At 42.3% G+C, this 26,669-nt stretch overlaps 1 protein-coding gene across 1 annotated transcript in view; it reads left to right on the top strand.

The window, feature by feature from the left end:
• LOC130194952 (SRSF protein kinase 2-like) overlaps positions 1-26,669 on the top strand; it is a 78,917-nt gene that overhangs the window by 35,430 nt on the left and 16,818 nt on the right. The window contains 10 exon segments of the mRNA XM_056416180.1: positions 14,471-14,622; positions 18,040-18,148; positions 19,566-19,653; positions 20,154-20,241; positions 20,349-20,455; positions 21,376-21,515; positions 21,517-21,539; positions 23,684-23,709; positions 24,541-24,935; positions 25,085-25,094. Of these exon segments, the coding sequence (XP_056272155.1) occupies positions 14,471-14,622; positions 18,040-18,148; positions 19,566-19,653; positions 20,154-20,241; positions 20,349-20,455; positions 21,376-21,515; positions 21,517-21,539; positions 23,684-23,709; positions 24,541-24,935; positions 25,085-25,094 (1,138 nt within the window).

Here is a 26,669-nt window from a genome sequence, read left to right as displayed (position 1 = left end):
AAGTGGCACCCAGGTGGGCGGTGTGGAGATGACTGGCTCGGAAATGATGTTCTGACCAATGAATCGGAATGGACGACCCATCGTGAATGCGATGAAAATCTCGGTGGACTGAATCGGACAAAATCATGGATGAATCTTGCTTTGAGGTGAAATGATCCATGGTGACCTCTGAAGTGACTTTGGCAGAGGGGGATTGGGTCACTGGATGAAAATCTCCATCTTGTGAAAAATCTCAACCACTGTCGAAGCCTGGGATGGCCTCTGGATGTGTGACCAAGGTGATAGGTTAAACAGCAGGACAAAGGTCAAGCAGCATCGGCTTGGGAAGCACGTCTTATTCCACACACACGGACAGCCCGGTTGAACACAGAACAGTTGTTGAATCCTGAACATTGAGCCTATAACATTGTTCTTCATGGTCCGGATGATGTGTGAGGGATGAAAGGACCTTGGGAACAAACGGCACGCAGCCAGAGTGGATGAAAGCCCACAGGAACATTGGGGTGCTACTTCCCTTGCCTCTAGGCGCTGGATTCATGACATTTTACCTCTTAGGGATTGTGGACAGCGGGAAGGAGGAAAAACCACTTTGGGACAAAGGCGGATAAACATGAGAAGGTAAGGATGGTTTTGATCTGAGACAGTAAATCGAAAAAAGATTCTAAAAAGTTGACTCTGAGAAAGAAAAGAGAGAGTGGACTGAAAAGGGAAGAAAGGATATATTCTAAGAAAATTGTCGGGAGTTGAGGCAACCAGTTGAGTAAATTCAGTTCTTCTGAGTGTATCCCAGTGTCTTGTCGCTCTACCGCTAACAATCAGCTAATCCCTCACCTCATAATTTCGCTCTCATTTGTTTGCTTCCGCGACACATAATTACATCCATGCATCTTGTTGTCTTCTGCGGTAAGCACGCACTCTTGTAGCCAATTCCCTCATTTTAAGCATCCACCTCGATCTCCTCCGATTCCTCAGGGGCCTCTCATTGATTCGACCATAAACTGGCGAAACCATCTCTGATGGTCTGAGAAAGCTGATGTGAAGGATCTGGGGGAAGATGAGAAACAAGAAGATTAAGGGGAGGAGAACCAGGAGAGAGCAGAGGGACTCTAGAACTAATAAGAGGAGCAGCTGCAGAATGATGCAGAGGAGCTGAAAACTTTCCTGAAGTAGGACTTTCTAGGAACTGAGCATTTGCTAGAACCTAAATTCTATCCATTATCCTATGATTAACTTGAGACTACTCCTTATTTATCATTTTGACCTTCTCTGTGGCTGCCAACGCCTCTGAGAAAGAACATATAGCTGATTATCCACTTCTCTCTGCCCTTGGGACATAGTTTTTAGGGTTTTTAGCGTCTGGACATTGGAGAACATCATTATAGGATTAAACCCTGAAAGAAGAAAAAATCTCATTCACCCTCATTGAAAAACAAGAAAAGAATTGAATTCTCAAAAAAAACAATACAAAGAAATGAAAATACACACAGTCACCATTCTTCCCCAATTTCCAGTACCTTCACTATAGTGACCATTCTGAGTGTTCATTCATTCCATCCCCTTACCTCCCCTCCAAAGTGATGAATTCTTCAATATTCATTTCTGAATATCTTTGGTGATTTGTCGTACGCTTGAAGCAGTTCAAAAGCAGATGAGGATTAGCGGACTGTGTTCGGGATGTCATTTCAATGGATAGTATCAAGGTCCTCTCAACCCGTCTTTCTTTGACCAAAAGAATCCCGCTCTCTCAGAGGAGATGAGACGATCTCCCCTGATTTTCTTGTCTTGAAAGATCATCATTCAAATTCAGTCATGTCTATGAGCTCTAAGGGTCTGTCAGAGATCAATGGGACAGTCAAAATCTCATGGGGAGAGTCAAAAGAACGGTGAGACGCTGTTAAGCAATCCTTTTAAATCACTATACCTTTAAGATCAGGTGTGATCAAGGATAGATCTAAGTGTAGATCATGATAGAAGGAAGGGGCAGTGTAAGATCATAATAGTCAGCACCTGTTACACTGCTTCTTAAACAGGTTGCAACCTTGAGGAATTCCCCTTTCAGCCAAGGAAACCCTGCCCTAACAATCCCAAAATAATGTGGAAAGAAAACTGAAATTGGTGCAAAATCGACTCAAAATTATTTGCTTATTTATATTAAATATGAGTGCATCGGTGTGGTGTGATCAATAAGCCTCCGTATGGTCCATGGGGGTAGTATAACTGACTGTGAACAACAGCGCTAACAGGATGCTTGTTACTTTGCCCCAGTCTATAAGGCTTGAGCTTTATTTTTTTTATTTTATTACCTGTTTGTGTATAAGGCTTTATTTAGGCCCTGAGTCTCTTACTGAGCACCTGGTCAAAAGTCTAAGGGACTAAGTCTTGCTACAAGGCTTAACTTTTGAACAGGGAAACCTGATTCACTTTTGCTCACTGAAGACCCCTTTTTTTGGCTGGTGAGATTTTTCTTTTCCGGCATGAAACGTTGATGCGGCTAGGCTGGCGCTGCCTCTCCTCCTCTCCAGCCCGGGCGCTGCTCTCCTCAGAAAGCTGGTCCCCTTCTGCATGGGTTCTGATGGTCAATTCCGCAAACGGGTGGTAATCCTCCGGGTCGGAAGCGACCCTCCTCTCTGGCGGGCTCTGGCGGCGCGAATCTCGGGCTGGGAATAACATCTCCTCTCTCTCGGCGGCGATAGCCTCTTGTCCGGATGGCCCAGGTGATGAGGATTCCAGCTCGAGGGATTCGGATGTTCGGGTCTCCGGTGGAGCCCAGTCGACAGTTATCGGTTCCGAAGTCGAAGGCAAATTCCATCCGCTGTCGGCTGCTGCTGTGCGGTCCGAATGCTGCAATCAAGCTTTCGATGGCATAATCAGCCACCGTAGCGGCTGATGAACGATTTGAAACAGTGTTCTGCTGGCCTAAATAGCGGCATATGCAAAATCAAGTGGTGTCTCTATTCTAATTCGGTGTCAAGTATCAGTCTTCAATAGTTGCTCCATTAGACCATTCCCAGGCCACAGCTCTTCAGCTCACACCATTACAATAAACACCCATGCACTTTACCATGCACAGAAATGCAGCTGCTGGGTTGTGTTGAAAGAACAGACAGAAAAGAGTCTACCAGAAAGGCTCTGAGAATCTCCGAGAGAGCCAGCCGGAACAGGGAGGAAACAGCCTGAGAAACAGCCTGATGCTGGTCGTCAGCTGGAGTATTGACAGGCAAATTCTCAGAGGAGGAAGGCTGTTGAGTGAAAAATTATTTATTATTTAATTATTTGGTTGCATCTTTGTTGCATCTGGTAGATATTCTTCCCCCTGCCGTCCTGGCTCTCAGCTCTTGTATTTGTATTTTGACTTGACTTTTTTTTTTGAACTCGAAATCGCCCTGTACGCCCTGTACCCGAGCGTTCTTGTGCTGTTCTTGGGTCCATGTGGTGGTGTTCCTGTTGTCGTTTCAGTTACGACACTTAGGAAAGTAGGACCCAATTGCGACTCCGGAGAGACGAAGATAGTATTTTTGTTCTATTTTTCTTGTTCTAAAATGATGAAACAAAATGAAGAACAAAGTGAGGGATCAAAAAACTTTTCACAACAAACATAACCCCTGATCATCAAGACCCAGCAGAACTGCACAAGGAACACTGGAGACAGGGAATTTAAAACATGGTAACAAGACACACAGGGGGACCAATCAGGGGGGGGCTGACATGAGCATAGGAGACAGGTGTGATGACAGGTGAAAACAATCAGGAAGCCTGGAATGAGAGAAAGCGAACATAAATGACATGAACCTCTCTAGCATATCTGTCGGTGCACAACACTTGATGGTAGCACTAGTAGATCAGGTCATTATTGACAAAATTGATCTCTAGCTCCGTAGTCATGCTAGGAATAGCAACTTCATCTTTTTACTAGACCGCTGTACTCCTTTGCGTTTCTCTCATTGTTGCAGCCGGTGCTTTAGGAGTCCTCAGAGGACACTTGGAGGAGGCAACAGATCCACAACACATTCCAAACATACAGGGCACAATATTCCAGTCTGACATCTGACATTTTGCCGTGTACCTGCAATCTTCCCGCCAAGCGTGATGGGCTGGGTGGTTTTGAAAGCACTGGAGAGGTCAAAGGGTCAAAGGACCTCTCTCGGTGACGGTCACACATACCTTACTTTCCAGATGTTTTACAGAGCCAGTCTCTTGATGCGCTGTGAGATGAGTGACACTGGCCATTTGTCTGGAATGTTGCTTCTTTGAAAGCAGGTTCACACAGCCTGGATCCATATCGTGGATCAAAGTGGCTGTAAAAACATATATAGAAATTTCCAACTCACTCGGGGGAAGGAAATATTCTTCGCAATTTATCAGGAGGAATACAAATCAGTGTTGTGTGTTTAGTTACAAATAAAAGTATTCATTATTATGGAAAGGCTCGTGATTTCAATTAATATTTTAACGGTGCTAAAAAACGAAATTCAAAGTGTATCTATGGCCAGTGGCTCTATATATATATATATATATATATAGAGCTAGTATTTATATACTGTATATACACACACACACATGGCAAAGGCAGAGTCGGTGGCTATATGTATATATATATGTATATATAAATATATATATATATATATACATACACAAACATATCGTTACCTTTCTAAAATAATGGCCTAAATTATTTTTGGACACATTTTTTTTTTTTTTGCCTAAATCATCTCGTCATGATACTGGCCACCTCTGGTCAAATCGCCTACATCGTCAGTTGAACACATCATGTGATTCTACCCCTGTAGTCTAATATATCACAATATCATATTATATAGATCAATATGTGGTCAAGTTTTTTGTATTTCCAAAAAACCTGTAAAAATGACGTAGGCCATTGTTTTAGGAAGGTGACGATATGCTACTTGCATCACACAACTGAATATCAGACTGAACTGTTGGCGGCCATGTTGTGGGTCATGTAGGCGCCAGATTTAGTCGAGGAAGAAGATTGCATGGAATTAAAAAGATGGTATCTGTGGTTGTGCTGCATCTATTAGGATGTTTCTTTAAACTGCCCATTGTGAGTCCAACAAGTGGAGCACTCGCTTCAGTGCTCTGGGGCTGATGCTGTCTGGGCCTCTCTTGCCTCGTTGATTCACCATGTTAGCTGAGGAAAGTTCACTGCTTCAAAGAAGCCGGATCCACTTTAATAGTGTGTATACTGCGTGTGAATATAGCATTGCACCTCGTGATAATGTATTGAAATGTCGGCTAGTGGTATGAAACCGGATAGAGGTTATGTGGGGGCAGAGCATTTAGAGACGGCAGGCTGCGTCCTGAAAATAGAGGTGAGATCTCAGTCCTCCTCACAGACGCACACTCCGGAGGATGGGAGAGAGTGAGTCAGCTGTCCGACCGAGCCAAGATGGGAGAGACGGGAGAGAATGAAAGATTAACGATGAACCAATCGTGGAGGTGGGGACTGTTGGAATGGTTAAGCGGAGCTGAAGGACACCCGCGGTCTGAAACCCACGCCTTAACAATGAGAGTGGAGGATGATGCTCTTGTTGCTAAGCACTACCTGTTACCTTGGTGATAACGTGACACGTTTAAAGGATGAGTCATCAAGTTTGAACTGCAGAGCGGTCAACCGTTCGGGACGGCTTCTCGGAGTTGTGTTGGCAACGCCGCGTGGTTCTCTTTGTCATTAACAGCGGGAGGCATCCCTGATGTCGGGTCTTGTATGGCATGCGGATGACATTTTTAGTTCAAGTTAATAACAAGTCACGGGAGAATATAGAAAACTGGAATTTTTTTGAAATTATAATTATTAAATTGCAGAGTTCAAAATGCATTTTATTCTTTTTTTTTTTTTTATGCTTCATTAAATAATGTATTTTTTTATTTTTTTAAATTGCTCAACGGAATGTATTTTGGCACTGACACATCATAGCAAAGCTCATGCTCACTACTAATTTTCTCTCATTTTTTTCACATTTTTGTTTTTTTGGACCCTTTTGTAGATATGTGTCATTAAATGGGACAACCACAGTGAGACCCAGATTCCCGACAAGCGAACCCGAATGAATGAGCAATTGTGGAATTGTCTCAATCGGTTCAGTTACTGATTTGTTGTGGATGAAGAAGTCGCCACACAAGCAGATAAAAACAAGCCGAAAATAAAATCTGTGCATGGACTGTAAATCTCAAAAGAAACCATTGTGTATTGTTGACAGGAGGCCGGAAAATCCAGAAACGCACAAACTTCCTTCGACAACACAAAAGGCCGATTATACATTATATCTCTACCAACATCATAATGTATAAATTATCATATCAAGTTAAATATGTAGTCACTCACACAGACTGGGGGTTGTCTCTATATGCAGATTCATGGACCTCACACATATTAATGCATTTAAAGACCCAGTTTGAAACACACAACAATGCACACGAATAGCATATGAACTATTTATATGGTATAGAAAAGACAAGGCATGATTGCTACACCAGGTGACATGCTGCTCCTCCACATGTCCACATACACCATCCTGCTGCTGTAAATATTACCTAGAGAATCAAATCATGGCTGAAAAATACTCCCTAAAAAATAATCATGATTTAGTTAATGATGAAAACTACTGGGCAGAGCTGTTTTATAATACGATTTAAGAATTAAAGTCTACAGTATATTCATGAACTATTCATTATTATGTATTATATTATTAAACTAGAATGGGCACTCGGTAGAGCGCATACCTTCGCATATCACAAGATTGGGCATTGAATTATGAACATGTTGGCATTAGTTGCATGCCAATTGGATAAAAAATGACCGTGCTATGGTAAAAAGAAGATTTAGACCTTTTCATGACCTTGACCTTTGACCCGATTGATCCCAAAATCTAATCAAATGGTCCCCGGATAATAACCAATCATCCCACCAAATTTCACGCGATTCGGTTTAAAACTTTAAATAAATACACGGCGATCAGAACATAACCTTCCGCATTTTCAATGCGAAGGTAAAAAGCTCACAGCTCATAAATACTACTAATAATAGTCTAATAAGGAGGATCTGTTATCGAACTGGGAAAATCTCACGACACCATCACAATACCATGCAGAACTTTTCATCTGAAGATGTCTGAGCCTTAAGCGCCATTGTCGTGATGACTGTGGACACAGATATGTATTTATATCACAATGAATGCTTGTTTTGAGGGTAAATACAGTTGTTTTGCCTCGTCACTGGTGATATTTTCAACGCTGCCCTGTCGAGTCAGCGATTTCCCAGCAGCAAGGCGGCACAGACTCGGTTAAACAGTGACTGGGTTAAACAGTGACTGGGTTAAACAGTGACTGGGTTAAACAGTGTGGTACGATGAGGAATCAACTGGGAAACCAGTGGCATTTCATTTCTTTTACAACACCGTCCACAGACCTCAGCTCGAAGTAGCATCTCCACTGCAGCCGTGATGACATATATGACATAACTGGTTTTCAGGTGTGAAGCGTGGAGCTCGGACATTGCCCTCTGTTGATTATCAACATGTCAAACCCCTCGAGTTGCTTTTAGTGCAACACAAAATGTGAACTAATCCCACCATGAGCTACGGTGTGAAATGTCTTTTTTCGTGATGATCTTCAGATGAAGCACGTCGGATCTGAGAATGTAACACCGGGGCTTCGTATGCCAGCGCGGGGCGTGCGACTGGAAAGGCTGACGCGGGTATAGCGTGTGGGTTCAGATCTGTCCACACGTTTACACTCGGGCTGAGGTGTAAGGACGCAGCCCGGGCATGTCCACACACATCACGAGATGTCATGTGCATTCTGCCGCCGTTTACTTCCACGGTAAAAGGTGATAGGCCGAGAGAGTCCCGTCTCAACCTGTACCGATGACACCAGCGTCGTTTGTGCATGAAAAAAAGTACATTTAAATGTCCCTTAAAATATGCATGTCATATAATGTTTAACCCTCCTGTGACCTTAGGGTGAATTTGACCCCATTCAATGTTTAACCCTCCTGTTACCTTTATATTTACTGACATATTTTACCCTTGACCCCAGCAATTAAAACCTCCAGAGAATTATTAGAATTAATATTGTTTTCCAAGTTTAAGTGTGAGGTACTTTGTTTGTTTGTTGACTACCTAAATAGCCCTTTAAATATATAAAAAAGTTGATATTTCTTATATGTTTGACAGTGAAAAACAGCCTGGGGTCAAATTGACCCCAAAGAACACCGTCATTAAACATTGAATGGGGTCAAATTAACCCTAAAGGTAACAGGAGGGTTAATCATGCATTACACGCAAGAGTGGACAATGAACATATAAATACTTTAACTTTAACACACGGGACATTCTTGATGGTTCATGCTTCTCTCACTAGAAGCAAAGCTGTCACAAACGTGCACGAACACACACCCGTCGAGGCCGACTCGAGTGTGTGTGCCATCCTGGGGATCGGCATCTTCTATTGTAGACGCCTTGAGTTAGTGCTGAGTGCATTCTGACCGACCAGCACGAAACAAGTGACCGACAGCGGTCCTTTGGTCCAGAGTTGTGGTCGTAGGCCTTCTCGGTGCCGTGGCACACACATGCACACTACATAATGTTGTATAGCTTCTTCTTTCTTTTAATTTTTCACCTCTTCGCTTTTTTCCCCCCCCGCCTTGTAGGTCGGAGTGAGTAAACATAGCAAAATGTGGCCCTGGATACACACCTACTGTATCATGAAGTGCCACAGAAGCAATTTTTTGTTTGTTTTGGTTTGCTTTGCCAGGTTGTCAGCAGATTTTTTTTCACTTTGGTCACAGCGTCACAACCAACCGTCACAGGCTGGTGGGATGCCATCGCAATAATGCCTATTGTTTATGCTTTTTGACTTAGCATGAACTATTTGAAAATGAGGTTTTAAGTTACATAAACGGTGAGGGCTTAAACATACAACAGCTACTGTGCATGTAGGCGAGGTAGAAAGTGTCAGGTCTTTGTGACGGGGTGAGGCTCAGGCGCAGAGAGACAGGCTGGACGCAATATAAATAACAAAAAAGCACTCTTTAATGAGGCAAAACAGTTTACAAAAAAACAAGGTCCAAAAGGGGCAGGCAGAGGATCGTCGGTCAGGGCAGCCAGGCAGGCAGGGTCGAAGCAGGCAGGATCAGATACGACAGACAAGACGACGGGAAAAAGACACGGAACTAGAGACGACAATCCGACAGCAGACAAGAGAAAGACTGACACAATATATAGGGGGGGAAACACAGGTGTACGACATCAGACACTAACGAGACAAGAGTGGCTGAGGGCAGGTGCAGGGAATTAACCAATTAAGACAGAGACGACACAGAGGAGACATAGGAGACACGGAACATAGGAGACACGGAACCGGGTGTTATAGAAAGAGCATATTGAAATAGAAAATGGGGACAATCAGTTGAGGAAATTGATTATTACACGAAAGTATCAAACCTGCGTACTGAAACTCAGAGCTACATTTTAGAATCACTAGTTTAAAATACTGGTAGTGCTGGTTTGGTTTACAATAGTTGTCCAGATTTTGCACTGAAAGAGATCACCGAGATCACTCGTTCTTGTGGAGGATGTCAAACATCGTGACGCCCTCTGGACCGTTCAGTCGTGGTCTGGCAGGATATCTGTGGACACAAACAGGAGCAGGAGAAAGAAGAAGAAGAAAAAAGAAAACACCATCCTAATTTCTAATTACAGAAATGTTGCACAGTATGTTCGGAGGTAATGACCTGAGCTCACTGCTGTCAGCCTCCTGTTTGTTACTGCTTGTGATTTCCACTTGCTCAGCTCTCATGAATTCTCCACCTCCACCTGTTTTTCTGAATAATTTAAGGTGGAATGATGAACATTGTGTCTGTGTGGCTCGATGGACAGAAAAAAGACAAACACCTACTTGCATACGAGGCAAATCTGTCTTTGTCTTGTATGTTTTCCTCCCTGATTGTGCCCATGCTGTTATTTGTTTTCCTCCTGTCTCGCTTTCTTTTCTTAGATTTGTTCTTCTTTTATCTGTCTGCTGCCTCTGTTTTCGACTGCTTGCTGTTTTTCAAAGCTCTCTCTCTGTTTACTGTATTTCTTTATCTCCTACCCGTCTCATTCTGCCTGTCTTTCTGCTCACGTCTGTCTCTTGACTTCTTGGCTTTGTCTTCTTTCGATTCTCTCTCTCCATCTGACCTGATCCTATGTCTCTCTCTTTCCGGTTTCTCTTCATCTCTACCTACTTTTTTTTGTTTTCCGTCTCTTCACTCACTCGATTCGTCTTTATTCTGCCACCGTCCCTCCTCTGCCAGTCTGCCTTTTCCATCGATGTGGCGTCTTTGCTATCGCAATGTTTTGTTGCTGCTTGGCTCCGGTCCAGAAAGTTATGGGAGGCTAAGTGTTTGTACAGCCAATGGCGAGATGAGGCTGAGAAAAGGCGCTGAGCTTATAGACGTGATGTATGACACCGTACGTGACTGCTTTGGTAAAGAAGCAACATCCTGCTGCAAGGACACGCGCCCTCTACTAAATGTGTGTGTGTGTGTGTGTGTGTAAAACAACAAGGAAATCTCAACGCCAAGTTATCTGCTGTCCTTCAATGCTGCATTGGAAGACGAAAGTGTGTGTGTGTGTGTGTGTGTGTGTGTGTGTGTGTTGGCCTTGCCGCCACGTTTCCGCTTTGTGTCCTGGATTTTTTTTCTTCCCCCTCCCTTCCTCTCTCTGCAGTTGCCATGGCAATGCACCAAGAGGCTCCATCATGTGTCTGAGCCTGTGACCGCACTTTTTGTTGTACAACAGCTCACAAGCACTGGCTTTGTGTGTTCATATATCTGTTCCGTCTTAATTTAGCATTGGATCATGTTGTCGGTACCCGGAGGTGACGCTAAATAGGGAGTGTTCTGCCAAGCTTGTTTGTCTTTATTAAAGACTTGAGTTTTCTTACGGTCAAGATTCGATTGAATCATGATCAGGAAATTGATAAAAAATGACCCAATATGGATTAAATGTTAGAGCTACATCACGTATTGTTTGATAGAAGTCTATATTGTTCAGGGGTTTGACAGGAGAGGTCATCAGACAGAAACAAAATAAGACTAGAACGGGCACTCGGTAGAGTGCATACCTTCGCATATCACAAGATTGGGCATTGAATTATGAACATTTTGGCATTAGTTTCATGCTAATTGGATACAAATTGACCGTGCTATGGTAAAAAGAAGATTTTGACCTTTTCATGACCTTGACCTTTGACCCGATCGATCCCAAAATCGAATCAAATGGTCCCCGGATAATAACCAATCATCCCACCAAATTTCATGCGATTCGGTTAAATACTTTTTGAGTTATGCGAGTAACACGCATACAAATAATAAATAAATAAATAAATACACGGCGATCAAAACATAACCTTCCGCATTTTCAATGCGAAGGTAATAAAGGAAACGTACCTCAATTAAACATGATCACAACAACGTGGACGCCTTTGTTGGATGGCGTTGGTACATCCTCACTTTGGGTGCAGCCTACAGTTTAACGTCAAGCAGGGGTTCCCAAATGTCTTCGCTTGTGAACCTTTGAAAACTGAAGGTCTTCAGGTGGCGTACTTGACCTTCCTGACCACTCGTATTGACCTCACAAACCCGAAAAGCAGATAGTTTGCAGTATCCTGATGCAAGGAGAGCACAGAGGCAGGTTTAGTGGGATCGACTCCGTGATGTGCTACGTGTGCCACGGGAACGTCCTGAAGCAAAGCGCTGAGCCCCCCTGCCCCATCAATCATTATACGTCGGCCTGGATAAATGCTCAAAAAAGTAGCCAGGCCTGGAGGAAGAGGCAGCTTTTTTTTATACGTTTGTTTCTCTCCTGGGCTCAGGTCCATTTTACATGAGGGGAAGGAAGTGGAACACGGCTGCTAACAAAGAGGACTGACCATGAGATGAACCATGTCTGATTGAGTCTTATCTAGCAGTTGCTTTATTACCTTCGCATTGAAAATGCCGGAAGGTTATGTTTTGATCGCCGTGTATTTATTTATTTATTTGTATGCGTGTTATTTGCAAAACTCAAAAAGTATTAAACCGAATCACATGAAATTTGGTGGGATGATTGTTTATTATCCGGGGACCAGTTGATTAGATTTTGGGATCGATCGGGTCAAAGGTCAAAGGTCAAAGGTCATGAACAGTTCAAAATCTTTCGCAGAACTAAAAAAGTATTGAACCGAATCGCATGAAATTTGGTGGGATGATTGTTTATTATCCGGTGACCAGTTGATTAGATTTTGGGATCGATCGGGTCAAAGGTCAAAGGTCATGAACAGGTCAAAATCTTTCGCAGAACTCAAAAAATATTGAACCGAATCGCATGAAATTTGGTGGGATGATTGTTTATTATCCGGGGACCAGTTGACTAGATTTTGGGATCGATCGGGTCAAAGGTCAAGGTCAAAGGTCATGAACAGGTCAAAATGTTCTTGAATCGCATGAAATTTGGTGGGATGATTGGTTATTATCCGGGGACCATTTGATTAGATTTTGGGATAAATTGGGTCAAAGGTCAAGGTCATGGAAAGGTCAAACTCTTTTTTTACCATAGCACGATACATTTATGTCCAATTGGCATGCAACTAATGCCAAAATGTTCATAATTCAATGCCCAATCTTGTGATATGCGAAGGTATGCGCTCTACCGAGTGCCCATTCTAGTTTATTTATTTATTTGTATGCGTGTTATTCGCGTAACAAAAAAAGTTGTAAACCGAATCGCATGAAATTTGGTGGGATGATTGGTTATTATCCGGGGACCATTTGATTAGATTTTGGGATTGATCGGGTCAAAGGTCAAGGTCATGAAAAAGGTCAACATCTTATTGAATCGCATGAAATTTGGTGGGATGATTGGTTATTATCCGGGGACCATTTGATTAGACTTTGGAATCGATTGGGTCAAAGGTCAAGGTCATGAAAAGGTCAAAATCGTCTTTTTACCATAGCACGGTCAATTTATATCCAATTGGCATGCAACTAATGCCAAAATGTTCATAATTCAATGCCCAATCTTGTGATATGCGAAGGTATGCGCTCTACCGAGTGCCCGTTCTAGTTTGTCTTGTTCAGATATGTATTATTATGTCAATGTCATGCATCATGTCGTGCATTTTAAGGATACCTGCATGCTACATACTGGTACGACTACATTCTTCTAGGATTGAAAGGAAATCCACATTTTGGATGGTATCCATTTTTTCTGGTAATGCATGTCCGAGGTGTTAAACGGGTCAACCGGGCCGTCTGTGATCTACAGACAATACCAGCCCGTTATGTTTCAACCTGCGTGAGGATCATTGTTTATGGTCACTCCAGTTGATTACATCCTCATGAACATCTCTTATTGAGATATCTTGACTCGTAATCCTCATCTGCAAAGCACGAGATTTTAAAATCTTGAGGAAATCTTTTCATGATACAATTTTGAAATTGCCAAAAGCACAATATAACAATGCATGATTTCCTTTTTTTTTTGTATCACCGCTGTTTTTGGAATACTTAATTTAATTAATTGATATAAAGATGATCCTGTGGTTCTATTATCACAGTATTATTATGCAGAAGTGCTTTATTGTCTGTCTCAAAGTTTTCTTTAGCGAGTGCAGGAATTTAGCGAGTTTGGGTTTGACTCGACTCGTTGCAGAAGTAACAGGTTCCCTGAGCACGGCACTTTTTGGACATGAATTGTTGATTTTATTGTTATATAACACACAAACATTGCCGCACCAACATAAAACTACTAATTGTTTATATAAGCGTGTTCAAGAAAATGCTCGAATAAATACCAGTTAGCGTGATTTCAGTGGTGGTTTGACTAGAACCTGTTTTATATTGAACACTGTTCACTTTTGATGCGTTTACTGAACTGAAGTCAAAAAAAGGTTCCTGTTGTTGTGATGTCTTTCATCTTCTTGGACTTTCTGTGGATTTAACAACTTTGTCGCTGCCCCCTCCTTCTTTATTCTATTCAACAACAGTGACTATTGCTGTAGTTCTTTTTTTCTCTACATTTATTCCAGACACAGACATTCAAAACATCACTTCCTGTGTCTTTTCTTTCCCCGCATGAAAGACCTGTCTGACACATTGTATTCAGAGCGGCACATATAAAAGCTCTCATGAACTCCGTACCGGATGAATCACTGTTGAATTAAGCCAAGTTATTATTTCGATATTAGTCATCTGCACTTAAAGCTCAGTCTATATAGTTGCGCTCGCTGTGAGTCAGAGCAGGAAATATATATATATATATATTTTTTTTAATGGTTTATAAGGGACAGTGCACATTGATAAAAACATTGCAGTAAATGTGCCAGAGTTAGCCAAGAGGCTATTTTTCATCTATAGTCTAAAGGGGGGTTTCCCATGAAAAGAGACCCGACGAGCTAACCTATAACTTTCCCCCCATTGTTGTGTTCACAGGCCTGAGACCCAGCAGAAAGCGCCGGTGAGTGCCCCTCCTCCCCCGCCGCTCCCTCCGCCTCCCCCTGAGCCGGCAGGGCCCCCGGAGCCGGAGGAGGCGATCCTTGGCTCTGACGATGAGGAGCAGGAGGACCCCGCGGACTACTGCAAAGGTCAGAGCGAAACACCTCCTCCTCTGTCCCGTCTCCTTTTCGTCCACTCAGCATAACTGTGTCGCACCGAGCCCAACAATGTCTCACTCTGTCTGCTCCCCCCGCTCGTATCTGTAAACTCCTTTCCTCTTCTCACCCTGCTGGGATTTGCAGCAGCGTCTTTGTAGCCATCAGTGTGTGAAGCGCTCGGTAGTTTGTGACACCGGCGTGTCACCGCTGTTCGGTTGTTGCCAGAAAGGAGCGTCAGTCTCGAGTCCTGCAGTGGTTTATTTTAAAAAATTTAAAAAATTATCATTACGAATCATTTTTACTTGTTTTTCAATTAGATTACCACTTTGTGAATCAACAAATTTGAAGTAATTAACAGCAATACATTCGAAGAAATCATATAAAAACTATAACATAGACTAATTCATACATGAAGAGAAATCAATATATTTCAAAGAGGAAAAATAATATCTAAAAATATATTAAAAATAATATATAATAATATATACAAAATAATATATAATAACATATACAAAATAATATCTAATATATAAAAAATAATATATCGTAATATATAAAAAATGATATATAATAATATATAGAAAATAATATATAATAATATATACTAAGTTATATTCCCATTCCCACAATCCATACCGCTTATCCTCATTAGGGTCACGGGGCGCTGGAGCCGATCCCAGCTGACAGGGCGAAGGCAGGGTTCACCCTGGACAGGCCGCCAGTCCATCTTAGGGCACACATAGAGACAGACAACCATTCACTCTCACATTCACACCGACGGGCAATTTAGAGATCAATTAACCTGCTGCGTGTCTTTGGACTGCGGGAGGAAGCCGGAGAACCTGGAGGGAACCCACGCTGCCACGGGGAGAACATGCAAACTCCACACAGAAGGACCCGACCGGGAATTTAACCCACGGCCCTCTTGCTGTGAGGCGACAGTGCTAGCCACTACACCACCGTGCAGCCCCCACAAAATGATATATAAGAGATACACAATTATATATAATATATAACAAATTATATATATATGTATATATATAAAATTATATATAATAATAAATAAAATAAAAATATAATAATATATAAAATATAAAAATGTTAATAAATAGTTCTGTATATTTGCATATATATTGTCTTACTGGCAAAGTTTAAAAAATCTTTTCTTTGCATTGCAGTGGTTTAGGATGCCAAAAAGCTCCGAGGTTCATCGTCTTTACACAGTTTCAAAATGCTACACCCAGTTCTGTCAACACAGAGAATTACACCTCACTTGTCATTCTGCATCCGCAGGAAAAAAGGCCGTGCCGCAGTCGTGTTTTAAATGTCATTTTGCTGTGATCAATCTAAATATACCACGGTGTCTTTAGATCACATGATGTGTTGAACATCATGAGGTTTTGGATGAAAATAGTAAGTACAACATTATTTATGTGTACTTCTTTTCACTGGCTCTTCAGTTTAAAAATACCCTCATGTGTTAGCTCTTATATTCTTATCTTTATGAGCAATTTAAAAACCATAACACCAAGTTGTCTATAACATATGATATGTTCTATTAGGAGCTGAGGTAGTAGCGGCAGTAGTAATATCTAGGACTGCCTACCCTTCTTGTGTCTGTGCTTTTTTTACTTAAAATTACTCAATTCACCAAGTTTGCGTTCAATAATAAAACACCTCCAACAAATGAAACCCTGGCAAGCCAGACGTGTCTCTCTGCCAGCTGGTGGTGTCATCGCAGCAACAACAACAGAGAGGATGTTGATGTCTCATTGAGGTAAACACGGTTGAAGCATTACAAACAATTACTGAATTATGTTCTGTTCAAACACTTATTAAGCACCAGTACACAAGCCCAACAATGACAGACGACAACTAGAAAGGTTGTCTGAAGGGCAACTTTTTGGAGTTTATTATCATAAAGTCGGAGTTACCTTAAGTTATATTGATCCACATTAACTGATGCATATACGCAGTTTAAATGTATGCTTCTTGTCTTAGGTAGACTGTTCTCCTTTAAAAAAATAACCACATGTGCTCACAGGGATATTACTGTAGTTTCTCAAAATGGGTCACACAGATCAAATCACAAGGTTTTGTAGTTTCAAACTATTTTAGATGTGTTACGTCGTGTTACGTCGACTCCAGAGGGTTAAGTTGAGTTTATACGGAAGCCTTCTAGTCAATTTGACCCCATTCAATGTTTAATGTCGGTGTTCTTTCGGGTCAATTTGACCCCAGGCTGTTTTTCACTGTGTCAAACATATAAGAAATATTAACTTTTTTATATATTTAAAGGGCTATTTAGGTAGTCAACAAATAAACATAAAGTACATCACACTTAAACTTGGAAAACAATATTTATTCTAATAATTTTCTGGAGGTTTTAATTGCTGGGGTCAAATTGACCCCAAGGGTAAAATATGTCAGTAAATATAAAGGTAACAGGAGGGTTAAACATTGAATGGGATCAAATTGACCCAAAGGTAACAGGAGGGTTAAGAAGAGCTTCAATGTGTGGCTTACTCTTTATCAATATTAAATATTCATGTTTCTGACACAGTGTACGAAATAGGCAGCATGCAAAAGCATTCCATCTTTACCTGGAACGGGAGCTCAAATTCCTGCAGGCTCTGACCTGCTCCAAATGTGAAGTGCTGTATTATTTATTACTATTGAGGACAATTCATATTTACTCAATACTAAATAATGCAAAATGTTGATTCAGTCTGCAACTAAAAATTCTAATAATGTTGTGATTATTTGTTTCGCCCATTAAATGTTGAAGAAAAAGAAAGACAGATAACCATCATAACTTCACAGCATCTACAAATGTTTTCTTGTGCGAGTCTAACGTTCCAAAACCAGAAAACATTCGGCTTTCTTTCATAGAAGACTAATAAATTCAACAATTCTTCACATTTTAAACAGACGTGGTGTCAATCGCAAGTAGAGTAGTGCTGGATAATTGACACGGGTGCAGTCAAGCAGATAGGTGTCCTCAATGAGGTCGATTTTAACGAGGCATCAATTTCCTTTAGCAAGTCTGTCATACACAATCAATAACATCCAATATTCACGAATGCTGCTGATTTAAAAATAAAAATAACAATAAATGTTACAGTAATTGTTTCATCATTCATGTTCAAAGCTATTTTTTGTTTAAATCTTATCTCCCATGTTTAAAATGGGAATATATTTTGTATTTTTTTACTGTCACTCGACCTGTTTGTGCTATTCTTTCTTCTCCTTTTTGTTTTCGTTACTCCACAACGCTTCTCCCCCGTCTCGTTGTATCTGCCTCTCTCTCTGCTGCTGTCGCTCCACTCATGGGTTGCATGTCACTGCCCGGTTATCGGCAACACTCGCCCGTAACCTTCATCCTCTCTCTCTCTCTATCCCTCTCAGGAGGGTACCATCCGGTGAAGATCGGGGATTTGTTCAACGGGAGGTACCACGTGATCAGGAAGTTGGGATGGGGCCACTTCTCCACCGTATGGCTATGCTGGGACATACAGTAAGACACACACACACACACACACACACACACAGCAAACATGTCATGACCCAGAAAGCACAGCCCGTCACACATGCACACAGAGGCTCTTCTTGCAGTCCTTCATTTCACCTTGCTCTCGTTCTCTCGCATGCACTCGTCAGATATAAACTACATACACACCCCACACACAAACACCTATTGACCTTAGCTGGCACGTTACCAGGACAACGGCTGAAACCAGCACCGACTCACCCTGGCACCAAAGCCGTACATCATCCATTTGCACTATAATGCTGTTGCTGTGTTCATGTGGCAACCAGGGTGTCTGGATGACAGTATCACCAACACAGTGTCACCTTTCCCTGACACACACACACACACACACTAATTTACTCATGTCACAGGTTTTAATTACTCTCGTGGTGGTCATACACGAGTGAGGTGGAGTTGGGTTACTCAACGCACGCTTTACAGTCACACTCCTTGACAGTATTAGGACCTGGGTGATCTTCTCTCCTCCCTCCTGACGTGCATCGTTTACAACTTTACTGTTTTAGCTCAAGCTCGCCGTTCTCATTGCGAAAATATTGATAATAATAACTCCAAATGAATGATATGGAATTATTTCTAAGTTTGTCATATTAACTTAAAAAGTGATATCATCTACTTTTTAAATTATACAGTATTTGTTGCTTTGTACTGACAAATATTGGATTCGTGCGATTTTGAGAATGTTCTAAAAACATTATTGTAATATTAAATGATTTGTGTATATGCTCTTTCGAATCTATTTAGATATATCTACATGTACTATTTTGTGTGTATACCTGTGTTCATGGTGATCTGTAGGTCACATGACAGGTCAATAGACTGTAAGGAATCAGCCTCAGACACGCCCCTGAGAGACAAACACCTTTCAATCAGGAGAGACGAGTGACTGAGGACCAGACCGTTGTTTATGATACCAGGTGATATGAAAGAAAGCCTTTGGCGCTAAGTGTCAATGGGGAGTCGTGTGATCGGGGGGCGATAAATCCCTCCGGACCCGTGGCCGATGGGGTTCGGGGGCCGAGACTGGCCGGCTGGTCAAATAATGAATCCGATAAGACTGACCGGTGACTGGGAGGTGGAGGGGCGCACGAGACGGAGAGAGGGAGTCCTATTTAAAAAGAGACTGCAGCAAGGAGAGAGAGACAGAGAGAGAGAATAAAGCATTAAGTGTGAATGTTATTTCTGCGTGACAAAATGCCACATGAGCTTCTCCGATGGCACGTGGGCCGTGTGAACCAGAGCTGGTGGGCGATGAAGACTTGGCGAGGGACATTTGGTTCAATCGCTCTCAGACGTCGATGTGCACATTAATCAGCATCACTGGCTCCGGCGCCCCATCAGTGGGAAGATGACTGCTTGTTTATCCGTGTGTGTGTCACTGCAGAGTGAAGAACTTTGTGGCGATGAAGGTGGTGAAGAGCGCCCAGCACTACACAGAGACGGCCCTGGACGAGATCAAACTGCTGCGATGCGTGAGGATCTGATTAGTTTGGAGAATCTGTTGCTTTTTATTTTATTTTATTTTTTCCATTGTTTGTTCCTGTTTGCCTTTAGTGTTTTCTCTTCTTTTCTTACTTCTTCTTATCATCCTGTTCTTCTCTATTTCTTCATCCTTTTAATATGCCTCCTGTTCTTCCCTCTTTCCTGCCTCCTCACACCTTGCCTCACTGTGTTTCTCTGTTAACAAGAACCACTACAGATACACTGGTCATTTATCTTGCATGCTGGGTGCAGAGGACACTCACCTTGGAGTCCATTTTTCAGCATCTTCATCTCTCACATTCATCTCCCTTCTCCTCTTCCTTTCCTGCTCTCTCTCTCTCTCTTCAAATTCTCCTTCAGTCGTCCCATTCCCCCTTTCTTTCCCATAAGTCTTTCTTGTTGTGGTGTCTTTTCTTCTGTCACATTTCTTTCTTTCTTCTGTCTTTGTCCTTCTTCATCCTCTTCATCGCTCTGTCCTCTTGTGCTCCAGGTGAGAGAGAGCGACCCCGCCGACCCCAACAAGGACATGGTGGTTCAGTTGATAGATGATTTCAAGATCTCAGGAATCAACGGCATACGTATCCCGATCAGAGGAGTGTGTGTGCTAGTGTGTGTGTGTGTGTGTGTGTGTGTGTGTTTGATTGACAAATACATGTTGATGGGAGTCCTTGACTTGCCGTCCCAGATGTGTGTATGGTGTTTGAAGTGCTAGGTCACCACCTGCTGAAGTGGATTATTAAATCCAACTACCAAGGTCTGCCACTGCCATGTGTCAAGAGCATTATCAAACAAGTAAGGACACACACACACACACATAAACAAACACACACACACCAACCAGATCTATTTATAGACAATATATCAGACCATGCTGACTGTATTTATTGATTTTATTCATCCCCAGGGGGAAATATGTTATTTGTTTGTAGCTGCAGCAAACAAGGTTACAATATATATAATATATGCAATACAGTAATATAAAATAAAATAGCAGAGCAGGACATATTACATTTAAGAAAATTGAATAATAAAGAAAAAATGTTTCAAAATCGGGATCAATTATGTATCTGACCACTGCGATTGATCAAATATGGATTTTTTTTGAAGAGTACATGTCAAACAAGGTGACTTATTTATTAAAGGTATATAGGTATATAAGTATAGGCAAAATAAAGTGTGTCAATCATGAAACTTGCAAGTGTATTATAGTTCTGAGACGTACAGTATTTCTATCTAGACTTCCTTGAGGAGGAGGAGGTGAAGAAAACGTATTCACGGACTATAAAAGTGGATGAAGAAGTTCAATACAAAAAGAGCAAAAGACTGACTCAGACAGCAGCATTCACACCTGATACTTGGCCGGATAATAACACGGCTCAAAGCCATCGTGCACTTCACACTTCAGCGCCGTCCGACGACGCGGCGCTTTCAGCCATTTCCCCCCTCAGCCACCGGACGAGCGCGTGAAGTCGTTGTTCCGTTTCAGCCGCTGCCGGCCTCCCGCCTCCTGAACGCCAGGCCGAAAAATGAGAAGCGATTAAACGAGACCGCCGTCCGCTTCGATCTCCGACCGCCTCTGGACAGAAACAAATGAGAGAAACGGCGAAAACCCAAAATCGTCCACACCGCCTCTCCTCGACGCGCATGAGACGGATGGCTCATTTGGCTCTGGGAAAGAGTTGTTCACGAATAACATCTTTGTTTATTCGTAGGTCCTGCAGGGTCTGGACTACCTCCACACCAAATGTAAAATCATCCACACGGACATCAAGCCAGAGAACATCTTGATGTGCGTGGATGACGCCTTCGTGAGGCGCATGGCCACGGAGGCGACCGAGTGGCAGAAAGCTGGAGCCCCCGCCGTCTGGCTCAGCAGGTAGAGACGCCCACACTGGGTTCATTTTGAAGGAAACAGCGCAACATGTTGGGAGCTTTGCTTTGAGAAGAGGCTGGACACGCTGGCTGGTCCATCCTTTATGAGTATAGCTTCATATGTGGTGAGGGAGGGCGATCTACTTAACCCTCCTGTGACCTTAGGGTCAATTTGACCCCGTTCAATGTTTAACGTCGGTGTTCTTTCGGGTCAATTTGACCCCAGGCTGTTTTTCACTGTGTCAAACATATAAGAAATATCAACTTTTTTAATATATTTAAAGGGCTATTTAGGTAGTCAACAAACAAACATAAAGTACCTCACACTTAAACTTGGGAAACAATATTAATTCTAATAATTTTCTGGAGGTTTTAATTGCTGGGGTCAAATTGACCCCGAGGGTAAAATATGTCAGTAAATATAAAGGTAACAGGAGGGTTAAACATGGAATGGGGTCAAATTGACCCTAAGGCAACAGGAGGGTTAAGACAGCCAGTAAAAGTATTTTTTGGGGGGCAGTAGCATAGCTCCACTGGTATCCAGCATGCAGCGAAGTCTGTTTGTTTAGTACTGGGCAGCTTTCTCATTGAAATTTTGATTTTTGGTAAATGTAGTTTCCCCCCACTGTCAGTGCTGAACAAAATATTGGTCTGACGTTTATACACGTTTATACACCGCTGCTGTGATTTTTGAAATGTCCCCACTGTGGGACGAATAAAGGAATATCATATCATATCATATTACCATTCTTGTGTCGCGAAGAATAAAGGCTCGGGCGTGTTAGTATTTCTTTTAACCAATCCTAATAGCCCTGGGCAGCTCTTCGACCAGGATGCTTGCTAAATAGATGGCAGGAGGGGAATGCTTGAATCCACCTGTGGACGTAAAAAGGGGAAGCTTCCAGTACATGTAGGAGGTTATGAGCTCATATTCCTGATTTGAAATTGGTTTTGGTTATTAAATTCAAATAAATAATGAATCATCAAAGATTTAATTGTTTCTTTTTACCTTCGCATTGAAAATGCCGGAAGGTTATGTTTTGATCGCCGTGTATTTATTTATTTATTTATTTATTTGTATGCGTGTTATTCGCAAAACTCAAAAAGTATTGAACCGAATCGCATGAAATTTGGTGGGATGATTGTTTATTATCCGGGGACCAGTTGATTAGATTTTGGGATCGATAGGGTCAAAGGTCATGAACAGGTCAAAATCTTTCGCAGAACTCAAAAAGTATTGAACCGAATCGCATTAAATTTGGTGGGATGATTGTTTATTATCCGGGGACCAGTTGATTAGATTTTGGGATCGATCGGGTCAAAGGTCAAGGTCAAGGTCGTGGAAAGGTCAAAAAAAAATTTTTTACCATAGCACGATACATTTTGTCCAATTGGCATGCAACTAATGCCAAAATGTTCATAATTCAATGCCCAATCTTGTGATATGCGAAGGTATGCGCTCTACCGAGTGCCCATTCTAGTTGTATCTGTTTAATAAATGAAGAAAGGAAAAAGGATTCTCAGAGAAGCCTTCGTGCCTTCCCAGACGCTTTTTCAGCTCCCTTCACGAGTTCCTCCAAAAAAAAAGTTCTTAACAAAACCGCCTCGACGAACTCGACATGAACCCCGTCCTCCCGGTGAACCCCGACATGAGCTGTCAATTTCTTGCATCAGCGGATGGAGTCTCTTTGAGCCTCCGGGTAACCAATTACACCGCTAACTGCACACGATTGAAGTGAGGCAAACAAGCGTCAGCCGCCACAACAGAAGCGCTCGGCGGAGGCAGAAATAAATAACGTGTTTGATGTCATTACCATAAGTGCAGGCATGCTTTAAAGCAAAATGTCTCTAAATTCTGCTTCTGTCATTTGTGATGTGTTTCAGAAAAGATGGAAGGTACTGTATGTAGGATTGTTGCACAAGCTGGAAACCCTCCACACTAAAATCAGTTCATCCTAAAAATACATGTTTGCCCTATTTTGTGAGTTGAGCGTGCATATTGAGACGCCACTTATGCAAAATGTGGAAGATTGATCCTGCAAATGTGTATACACATTCACATTTTCACCGTACTGCAAGTCATTTGAAACGTTGATGCGAGTGAAACTTTAAAGCCTCTGATTGTTGTTGTTTCCCTTTGTCTGTCAGTTAGCACAGCCCCCCAGCTGAAACCGGCGAGTACAACAGATGTGAGTATGAACAGATTGCACACACACACACACACATTAACACACAGACACACACACACACACACACACTCTACAGAGATTTACACCGTTTGGTGGGCTATCTGTCACAGGCACAAAGACGGTACTGAGCGCACCACAATATGTGAAGTCAAAATGTCCTATTGTTGTTTTTTAATTGGTTATTATTTTCAAAGCTCCTCTCAATTAGTGAAGATGTTTGTTTGGGATAACAGCGATTTTCAGACTTTCACAAATACTTTGTCATCTGCAGTTAATAACTGAGATGTTTGTTTTATTGCATTTCCCCATCAGAACAAGAAGACTGTAAAATCCTGTGGAAAACCAAAACAGAAATGTATCTTAAATCTCCAATATTGTTTTGTCACTGAATATTAAGGACCGAAAAAAACAACATGTTGTTGTTATGATGAAGAGTTAATCTCTCCAAACCTCTCAATTGTTAAAAAAACTCAAATTAAAAACTAAAACCAAACAGTGTTTTTGTGTGCATTCTGTCCCTGTCACAAAATAGCTTTTCAAGAAACACTTGATCCCTCGGTTTTGATGAAAAAAAGATATATATATATATATATATATATATATATACACACAGTATATTTTATTGGTCAGTGATGATATTCTCTACATAAAATGTACTAATATGTATTATCAATATTCAGTATAAGCATTTTTGGACATTACTTACACATCACAACCCACAATTCCAATAAACATACACACTTTGTATTCCTTGATTACGTTGAGTTCACTGATGTATTTCCTCTCTCTCTCTCTCTTTCTCTCTCTCTCTCTAAGGTGGGGAAGATCTCCAAGAACAAGAAGAAGAAGCTGAAGAAGAAACAGAAGCGGCAGGCGGAGCTGCTGGAGAGGCGGATGCTGGAGATCGAAGCCCTGGAGAGGGAGGCGGAGAAGAAGGAGGAGAGTGCCAAAGACGGGGGAGAGAGAGGGGAGGATGGCAGCACCCCGTCTTCACCTCTGCCGCCGCGGCCGCGGCCGCCGCCGCCGCCATCGCATCTGGGCCCCAGCATGGCTGTGGGAGAGAGCGACGAGGAGGAGGAGGAGGACGACGACGACGAGGATGGGGAAGATGAGGAGGAGGAGGAGGAGGAGGAGGAGGAGGAGAGAGGGATAGAGAGAGGGATAGAGAGAGGGATAGAGAAAGGGAGAGAGAGAGGGAGAGGCCCAGGCCCGTCAGGTTGACCAATCATACATGTGAGTCACATCAAGTTTTCACCATGGTAATGAATGTTGTTCACAGAAATAGACAAAAATATCCCTTTGAAAAAATAAATCTGATGTCAGGAATAAGTGCTCTCCATCTTTAATGTGATGAATCCAGGAAGATGCATGTGATTGGTTCATAGACATGTGTAGTGGAGGGCAGACCTAAGGGTATCCTGAAGGAACGTTACACGCCTTGTCTGAAAGAGCATTATGGAGCGTTCCTACATATTGAGATAATATTGGCTTTATCAATAAGCTCATTGATTGAATCCTATCGTTGATTCTTGTCTTGTTCTATTTTGCTTTAAAGTCACCAGTTAGTTATTTTTCCTTCCTATACATCTTTGTCTTTTTAAAAGCACTGGACAACATGTTTCGGTCACGTTGCTCTGGTTACGGTCGCCGACAACTAGAAGAGTGTGAGTGATTGAGTGTGTTAGTGTGTTAGTGTGTTAGTGTGTGTGTGTGTGAGTGTATGAGTGTGTGAGTGTGTGAGTGAGTGATTGAGTGTGTGTGTGTGTTAGTGTGTGAGTGTGTGTGTGTGTGAGTGTGTGAGTGAGTGAGTGAGTGAGTGAGTGAGTGAGTGAGTATGAGTGTGTGAGTGAGTGTGTTAATGTGTGATTGTGTGAGTGTGAGTGAGTGTGTGAGTGAGTGAGTGTATGAGTGTGTGAGTGAGTGTGTTAATGTGTGATTGTGTGTGTGTGAGTGAGTGTGTGAGTGAGTGAGTGAGTGAGTGTATGAGTGTGTGAGTGAGTGTGTTAATGTGTGATTGTGTGTGTGTGAGTGAGTGTGTGAGTGAGTGAGTGAGTGTATGAGTGTGTGAGTGAGTGTGTTAATGTGTGATTGTGTGAGTGTGTGAGTGTGTGAGTGAGTGTATGAGTGTGTGAGTGTATGAGTGTGAGTGAGTAAGTGAGTGAGTGTGTGTGTGTGAGTGAGTGTGTGTGTGAGTGAGTGTGAGTGTGTGAGTGTGAGTGAGTGTGAGTGAGTGAGTGAGTGAGTGAGTGTGTGAGTGTGAGTGAGTGTGAGTGAGTGTGTGAGTGTGTGTGAGTGTGAGTGAGTGAGTGTGAGTGAGTGTGAGTGTGAGTGAGTGTGTGAGTGTGTGTGAGTGAGTGTATGAGTGTGTGAGTGTGAGTGTGAGTGAGTGTGTGAGTGAGTAAGTGAGTGTATGAGTGTGTGTGAGTGATTGAGTGAGTGGTGAGTGTGAGTGAGTGATTGTGTGTGTGTGAGTGTGTGAGTGAGTAAGTGAGTGTGTGAGTGTGTGAGTGAGTGTTGTGTTAATGTGTGATTGTGTGTGTGAGTGAGTGAGTGTATGAGTGTGTGTTAATGTGTGATTGTGTGTGTGTGTGAGTGAGTATGAGTGTGTGAGTGTATGAGTGTGTGTGAGTGAGTGTCTGAGTGAGTGAGTGTGTTAATGTGTGAGTGTGTGAGTGAGTGTGAGTGTGTGAGTGAGTGTGTTAATGTGTGATTGTGTGAGTGAGTGTGTGAGTGAGTGAGTGTGAGTGAGTGTATGAGTGTGTGAGTGAGTGTGTGAGTGAGTGTGTTAATGTGTGATTGTGTGTGAGTGTGAGTGAGTGTGAGTGTGAGTTTGAGTGATTGAATGTGAATGTGTGATTGTGTGTGTGGTGAGTAAGTGAGTTAGTGGTGAGTGTGTGAGTGTGTGTGAGTGAGTGTGTGAGTGAGTAAGTGAGTGAGTGTGTGAG

This window comes from Pseudoliparis swirei, chromosome 6 (assembly GCF_029220125.1).
Source record: "Pseudoliparis swirei isolate HS2019 ecotype Mariana Trench chromosome 6, NWPU_hadal_v1, whole genome shotgun sequence".
NCBI classification, from domain to species: Eukaryota; Metazoa; Chordata; class Actinopteri; order Perciformes; family Liparidae; genus Pseudoliparis; species Pseudoliparis swirei.
This window is presented reverse-complemented; position numbering and strand designations above follow the sequence as displayed.